General features: G+C 41.5%; 1 protein-coding gene across 1 annotated transcript; it reads left to right on the plus strand.

Annotated features, from left to right (window-relative positions):
- The first annotated feature begins 2,989 nt into the window (after positions 1–2,989).
- On the plus strand, positions 2,990–7,622 carry LOC137595294 (protein unc-119 homolog B-like). The gene is made up of 5 exons (XM_068315285.1): positions 2,990–3,310; positions 4,058–4,171; positions 4,357–4,456; positions 4,804–4,976; positions 5,259–7,622. Exons 1-5 carry the CDS (start codon positions 3,079–3,081, stop codon positions 5,369–5,371), a joined length of 732 nt encoding a protein of 243 aa, XP_068171386.1. The 5' UTR covers positions 2,990–3,078; the 3' UTR covers positions 5,372–7,622.
- The last annotated feature ends 502 nt before the right edge of the window (positions 7,623–8,124 follow it).

The raw sequence follows: 8,124 nt of genomic DNA on the forward strand, positions 1-8,124 counted from the left end.
AACGTGCTGTTATTTAACTGCACGTTTGGTGACGCCTTTGGGTCAATTGACTGGATTAACAGGTTCTCAGCCAGGTGAAAGCCACCTTGACAAACAGTGAGAAGAAAATGGATGCCTGGAGCTCTCACTGCTTCATGGAGAAAACTGAGGTCATCCAGAGTGTCTCAACTGCTGCGCGTCCAATCAAATTTCACAAAAACTTTTATTTGCATAACACCTGCACATTTAAAGCGCTCATTTGCGTTGCCAGTGATTGAGAGCAAGAGTATGCCGACAAAAGTTAAGTCGTCTCTGACGTTTAGTAAATCAGAGTAATAGGTAGTTTTAGATTGGTTGGCAATTTGGTTGAAGTTAGTACTACTTTAAAGGGACAGTAAAGTTAATTTTAAGTGACATATATGTTATTCATCATAATGAAAAATAGAAGAAAAAATAAATTTTATATGTGTAGCATCATCCGTTTGGTCAAAAAAGCTCAAAATCTGCGCCGCAGCAGCTTCCGCATTCAGTGGTCACGTGGGCGTCGTACGTCACTGGCGCCCAAAATAGCTTAGCAGCCATAAGAAACAATGCAATTCTAGATGTGATTAACTCCAAAACTATCATGGTTATATGTGCGGTGAACGGTTGTGTCAACAGAACAGCAAAAGGACGCGAAGACAAGGACCTGTCGTTCTTTAGAATACCTTCTGGGAAGCTAGGAAGGAGATGGAGAGCACGGATAAACTGGGTCAAAATGACCCAGGATCCGAGGATCTTCATGAACACTTTAACTCGGAGGATTTCCACAGAGATTTGAAGGTAAGATCATTGTCAGACAACCCATAGTATTTATTCTGAATTCCCAAGGTTTAGTGGATAATTAATTAATGTCTGGAGCTACTGGAGATATTGTAAAAATGTTGTTATTACCAGATTATCATGCGATTATGGCACTCGAGAAAAATAATAAACGGTTTGGTATCCTGGAGAGGAACGCAGAAGGACAGATGGTAGTTGACTTTGCGAAAAGGATGGAAATGGCTATAGTGAATACTTTCTTCCAGAAGAGGCAGGAACATAGGGTGACCTCTAAGAGTGATGGTAGGAGCACACAGGTAGACTACATCTTGTGTAGACGATGTAATCTGAAGAAGATCAGTGACTGCAAAGTAGTGGCAGGCGAGAGTGTAGTCAAACAGCATAGGATGGTGGTGTGTAGGATGACTCTGGTGGTGAAGAAGATGAAGAGGGCAAAGGCAGAGCAGAGGATGAAATGGTGGAAGCTGGAAAAGGAAGAGTGTTGCATGACTTTTAGGAAGGAGTTAAGACAGGCTCTGGGTGGTCAGGAGGTGCTTCCAGATGACTGGACAACTACAGCTAATGTGATCAGGGAGACAGTAGGAGAGTACTCGGTGTGTCATCTGGAAGGAAAGTAGATAAGGAGACTTGGTGGTGGAATGAGGAGGTACAGGAGTGTATACAGAGAAAGAGGTTAGGTAAGAAGAAGTGGGACACTGAGAGGACTGAGGAGAGTAGACAGGAGCACAGGGAGATGCAGCGTAAAGTGAAGGTAGAGGTAGCAAAGGCCAAACAAGGGGCTTATGATGACTTGTATGCTAGGTTGGACAGTAAGGAGGGAGAGACTGATCTATACCGGTTGGCAAGACAGAGATACAGAGATGGGAAGGACGTGTAGCAGGTTAGGTTGATTAAGAATAGGGATGGAAGTCTATTGACAGGTGCCAGTAGTGTGATGGGAAGATGGAAAGAGTACTTTGAAGAGTTGATGAACATGGAAAATGAGAGAGAACAAAGACTAGAAGAGGTGACTGTTGTAGACCAGGAAGTAGCAAAGATTAGTCAGGATGAAGTGAGGAGGGCATTGAAAAGGATGAAGAGTGGAAAGGCAGTTGGTCCTGATGATATACCTGTAGAGGTTTGGAAGTGTCTAGGAGAGGTGGCAGTAAAGTTTCTGACTGAGTTGTTCAACAGGATCTTAGATAGTGAGAAGATGTGTGAGGAATGGAGGAGAAGTGTGCTGGTGCCCATTTTTAAGACCAAGGGAGACATGCAGAGTTGTGGCAAATGCAGAGGAATAAAGCTGATGAGCCATACAATGAAGTTATGGGAAAGAGTAGTGGAAGCTAGACCTAGGGCAGCACTATGGTTTCATGCCAAAAAAAGAGTACTACAGATGCATTATTTGCTTTGAGGATGTTGATAGAGAAGTACAGAGAAGACCAAACAGAGCTGCATTGTGTTTTTGTAGATCTGGAGAAAGCTTATGACAGGGTGCCCACAGAGGAACTGTGGTATTGTATGAGGAAGTCTGGAGTGGCAAAGAAGTATGTTAGAGTGGTGCAGGACATGTATGAGGACAGTAAGACAGTGGTGAGGTGTGCTGTAGGTGTACAGTAGGTGTAGGTGATGGTTTGGACATGTCCAGAGGAGATAGTGAATATTTTGGTAGAAGAATGCTGAGTTTTGAACTGCCAGGCTGGAGGCCTAGAGGAAGACCAAAGAGGACATGAAGGTAGTTGATGTGAGAGAAGAGGATGCAGACGACAGGGTTAGGTGGAGGCAATTGATTCGCTGTGGCGACCCCTGAAGGGAAAAGCCGAAAGGAAAAGAAGAAGACCCTTTAAATATGTGCAGCTGAAATAAGTAGACTAAATTGATTGATTTGTCAACAGACTAAAAATTAACATGAAATAAAAATATTTCGAAAATCATTTTAATAGTAATTTTTATATTAAGTATTTCGTGATTTCACCTTCAAAGCTATAAATAATAACTTCATTTTTAAAATACTTATACTGTTTTAAATCCAGAAGTCACTAAACCTTGAAACGTGTAGTGTCAAAACTTTTCGATCGCCATCGCCCCCTGCTGGAAATTTTGCAGAACCTCCTCATCCCCCTCCTCTGACTCACAGGACAAGTTGTCATGGCAACTGTACAGCATGTGCTTACAAAAACAAGAGCTTGACCGTTCGCCGACACTTCTCTCGACATTCGACATCTACGACGCCATTTTCTTCTTCTGGCATTAATCAGAGAAGGAGACGGAGAAGCTCAAGGCCGAGGAACGTCAGCGATGCGAGGAACCAAAGCCCGCGGCGACGCGCCTGTTGCTGACAACGTCTCCGGTGTGGGGCACGGCACCGCGGCTCCTCCGCGTGACCGAAAGCCCGGTGGTAGCGTTCTGAAGAGGCTCAAGTCCCGGAGGAGCCAGCTGGACGGCAGGCCCGTCACGGAGGAAGACCTGCGCGCACAGAGCGCACACATCACGCCGGAAGATGTGCTGAGGCTGAGTGGGGCTACCCGAGGTTTCTGCTGTTCTCTCTTATTTACGCCTGATCATAATCTACTTACTATACAGCACACACCCGGTTTAACATTTAACACTGTGGATGCCACTTGTTCTAATTATCTAAGAAAATACAAGACCTGACAAACTTGTTTGACATCGTTTTCTGTCACCTTGTTCCTGTTTCAAAGCGATGTGATCACCTAAACCAGACACATAATGTGGTCTTAATTCATTCATAGTTATAATGTGACAAGTTAGACTGTCATCAGTGTTTTCGTCGTGTTTCATCTGACATCTGAAATAAAAGACAACTGTGAGACTGAGTGAAGGACATGTTGCATTATTAAACTATGAAATAATTCATATTATTCGATCATATTCTTGTTGCTCTACATGTGGACATATAGGGAACATTTAAGGGTGTATGTACCTCTTTTCCCTGGCGTTTGACACCTTTTAGAGTGTTTTTGTGTATTACTTCACATTATTTTAATTGTTTTTATCTGATTTTATTTCCGCTTTTAACTTATTTTAAATTGTTTTGTTGGATTTTTATTTTGATATTTTATTTAACTGCATTATGTTCATGGTTTTATGGCATGTCTGTTCTGTTTTTTATCCAGTTGCTGTGCAGCACTTTGGAAACCTTGTGTTTATATAAATTGTGCTTTATAAATAAAGTGGATTGGATCGGATTGGATATGTAATATATTTGTTCTAATATTTCTAAAGTGCTGTCATATCCGGCTTATATCTTTTACAGGGTACCTCTGTAAACCTGAGGACAACGTGTACAATGTCGACTTCGTGCGCTTTAAGATCAGAGACCTGGAGACGAGCACGGTCCTGTTTGAGATCGCCAAACCCCCCCACATAGGTACTGTTCTCCAACCCACTCCTTGGCTCTGTGATGCAAATGAAGCTGTCAGCTGTGAAGTATGTGCCACTGGCCCTGCTGACAACTGGTTGTCATCATCATCTTAAAATCTCTGCTAAAGAGAAAAGCAGCTCGATGTGGTTCTGTTGTCAGTGTGACTCATTTTAAGTGTCTGTGTGTCTCAGATGACGACGAGGACAACCGAGATGCTGATGCCAGTGCAGGTCGATTTGTGCGTTACCAGTTCACCCCAGCCTTCCTGAGACTGAGGACTGTGGGAGCGACGTGAGTGACTCACACATCCCCAAAACACACACACCAGACACACACACACACACACTTATCAACGTAAGGAAATATGCATGCACGCAGTTTTTCTTCAGGACAACTGCGACACTGAGTGAAGGACATGTTGCATTATTTACCTTTGAAATAATTGGGTTCATATTCTTGTTGTTCTATATGTGGAGGAGTGAAGGACATGTTGCATTACAACTGATGCATTGTCTCCAACGGGACTCTCGCGGTTAGAGAAGTCCTACTGTAGGACTGTAGAAGCATTAATACAAAGAGCAGGCCTTCTGGTCTTGCAGGCCATCCCAGTCTCCTTCCTTTCTGTGTCATCCAACCAGGGTCGAATTCACAGTCGGAAACCGGCCCCTGAACAACTTCCGAATGATCGAGAGGCACTACTTCCGCGACCACCTGCTGAAGAGCTTCGACTTTGACTTTGGCTTCTGTATCCCAAACAGCCAAAACACGTGTGAGCACATCTACGAGTTCCCCCAGCTGTCTGACAGCATGGGTGAGTCACATGAGAGAAATACTCCATGTTGAAATGAGGTTAACTCTGTGTAAAACAAATTATGCCACATCAGCGTTTTCCGATTAATTTCATACTGATTGTATTGTGACATTATTTATGCGAGTGGAGGAACATGTTTGCAGTGAAAGTCTGGTTAAGAAAAAACTCCCTTGGACATCTCAAGATCTTAATCGATATCACTGATTCGATCTTCTTGGGCATGGATATTTATGAGTGTCTGTGTTTGGATGGATGATGTGCTCGTGTCTCGTTGTGTTTCAGTCCGTCAGATGGTGGAGTGTCCTTATGAGACCCGGTCGGACAGCTTCTATTTCGTGGAGGACAGACTGGTCATGCACAATAAAGCGGACTATGCCTACAATGGAGGACAGTGATATCTACCCCACACAGACACACACACACACACACACACATCAAGAAAAAATGCGTGCATACATATTTCCTCATGTTGATAGATATACATATACAGGTAGTCCTCAACATACGAACATTTGACTTACAAACATTCGCAGGTACGAACAAATGCATGCCCCTACATCTTGACTATTGTACTGCAGTTCTCCTGCTGACTATCTCTCTGATGACAACACTGCCTCTCACAGACAATAACTCCCCCCTCCATCTCCTCTTCCTTCGCGCTAAAGGTACCGGTAAATTACAAACTATATGTTACTACATTACAGTACAGTGGATCGTCAAAATCAATAGCAGACTGGCTGTTGTTGTTGGATACGCATACAATACTGGTTGAGAGTTCCTTGAAGTGTTTTCTTCTTCTCCACATCCTCCTCAAGGATTAAAGTTTAAGTAATACAGTAAAATCTTACCGTGCATAAACTAATCTGAATTCAAAACGCATGAATCACGATTGACGCTTAACAGTAGATATTGGAATTATACATACATATTTTAATGTGATTATATTTTTTTGATTATTATTTATTGTACAGTAACATGATATCGTGATAGCCTGTGCTTATGCAGACTGTGACTGTGATATTGCCTTGAGCCGTAGGCTTCACATGTGTTGGGCTGGAGGAAGTTCGTGAGACTTGGGAAAAGGAAACGAAAATCAGTGAGTTATGTGCGGGCGTTTGTTTGGAGTTCTTGTGTAAAGAGATGAATGAAGCCTGATAAAGCCTGTGTCTTTGGGTTCCGTCTCTACTGCAGTTGCAGTTAATAGCAGGGTTATTACAAAATTATGTGCTTTTAACTGTTTTCAATTGATTTTAGTAGTCCAATATTTGTGGTGGACAGCCGTTAAGTGGAGTGAAATGATGTTGACTTGAATTTTTTTTTTCTGTGTATTTTTTTTAAAAATTCGACATATTATTGCGTACGACTTAACTCAAAAACAACCTGCACATGTATTTTACTTAATTACCTTGTACTATGTTGTTTTTATGTCCTGTAATTGTTTCTGGTCTTAGGGAATAATACTTTCGTATTTAGAGTAGTAATGGTATTTAAATGACCTAAAACAGCAGTTATAGATAAAATTTAATAAATGACGACTTACGAACAATTCAGCTTGCGAACAACCAAACCAAACCAGTTGTGTTCATATGTTGAGGACTACCTGTAGACACATGCATACATACATGGCTGAACGTAGTCATTCGCAGAAAACTACCTGTGTTTGGAAGGAATTCTTTTTTCACTGGTGTCATTTTATAGGGGATTTGTTTGATTTTTGCAGATTGATCGCTACTTATGCTTTGAAATGTGAAGCTTCTGATCGTAAAAGACTCGAAATGGGTTGATTTGTTTGTATTTATTGACCAATCAAACATTTCTTCGATAGATGACAAGTCTCTTCTTAATAATCCTATCACCCCCCTCGCCTCAGTATGCATACTACTCACTCAATCCCAAATGTGATACTGTACATGTTTTTGTTACGCAGTGTGTGTCAGAAGCAGCTGTCCTCACAGCAGTGCCTCAGCGATCCACTCTAGACAATATCGTTAAAGGAAAAAAACAAATCATCCACGAAAACACTCCTGTCAAACACATATGGTCACTCCTGAGAGCCCACCTCCCTCTCATCCTCCTCCTCCTCCTCCTCTCTCTCCTCCTCCTCCTCCTCCTCCTCCTCCTCCTCCTCCTCTCCTGCAGAGAGTCACAACAACACCAGGGGTATATGAGCCTAATCAAAGGTGTCCAATTTTATTGCTATAATTTGTGTATTTACAGCGTTATGGATCTGAAGCCAATAACTGCTGATGGATTCAGTTGTAAAAATTACATCATGTCAGGGAGCATGAAAAAGGAAAAGTCACGTAGAAAATGTTCATGATTTCAGAGAATTTCAGAGAGGATATGACACCTTGACGTACGAGATGATGCAAAACAAAAAAGGGAAATATTTTATAAGAAATCATTTGGAATTCATTTCGAAGACGAAAATGGAAAAGATGAGTACAATTATGTTTTTAAAAAAATTATGTTTAATTGTATTTTTTAATGCTTTGTTACTCATAACAGAAAACAAGAGTTGAAAAATGTCTGGAAACTGAGTGATCTTCTAGCTAGTGTACTGCCCCTTGTAAACTTTGGTGTTCAGGATTTAAGGGTGGTGTTTGTTTTGTGTGTGTGTGTGTGTGTGTGTGTGTGTGTGTGTGTGTGTGTATAGAGAGGGGGGGGGAGAGAGTTTGTAAAAATGTACATAATAGCTACTTAAAAATAAATGTACATTTGCAGATCCAAATCAAAATGTGTGCCTTGTTTTCATTTGCATTCATTTGCATGGATGTCAGAAACTGGACTTGGGCTGATCTTGGTGGTACAGGATGAGTAGTTCCAAAGATGACCACCGGGGGGAGACAAATCACAGCTAGGTTGCTAAAGAGTGGAACTGCTTTTAGTTTTGTTAGTTTTAGTTCGTGGAGAAGATCACAGCTGTGGTTTTATTATCTGTGAGCGTGTTGACATTCTGATATTTTTTTCAAAACTGTACATCAAGTCGTGACCCGATCCATGTCCATTTTTTTATGGTGATGATTTTACCACAAGTTAATTCAACTTCACTACTTTATCTACATGTGGCAAACATCCACAACCTATGATATATTATAAATTTGTTCAGGATTATTACTCCTTGATCATCCATTTGTTGAGTCTTGTG

Source organism: Antennarius striatus, chromosome 5 (assembly GCF_040054535.1).
Source record: "Antennarius striatus isolate MH-2024 chromosome 5, ASM4005453v1, whole genome shotgun sequence".
In the NCBI taxonomy this organism is placed as follows: Eukaryota; Metazoa; Chordata; class Actinopteri; order Lophiiformes; family Antennariidae; genus Antennarius; species Antennarius striatus.

What these genes read in the sequence shown, in the direction of transcription:
- LOC137595294 (XM_068315285.1), top strand. Translation starts at nt 3,079, where the DNA reads ATGCGAGGAACCAAAGCCCGCGGCGACGCGCCTGTTGCTGACAACGTC. An exon ending in GCTGAGTGGGGCTACCCGAG is followed by an intron (nt 3,311 to 4,057) that starts GTTTCTGCTGTT and finishes TATCTTTTACAG; the next exon opens with GGTACCTCTGTAAACCTGAG. An exon ending in CTGAGGACTGTGGGAGCGAC is followed by an intron (nt 4,457 to 4,803) that starts GTGAGTGACTCA and finishes TCATCCAACCAG; the next exon opens with GGTCGAATTCACAGTCGGAA.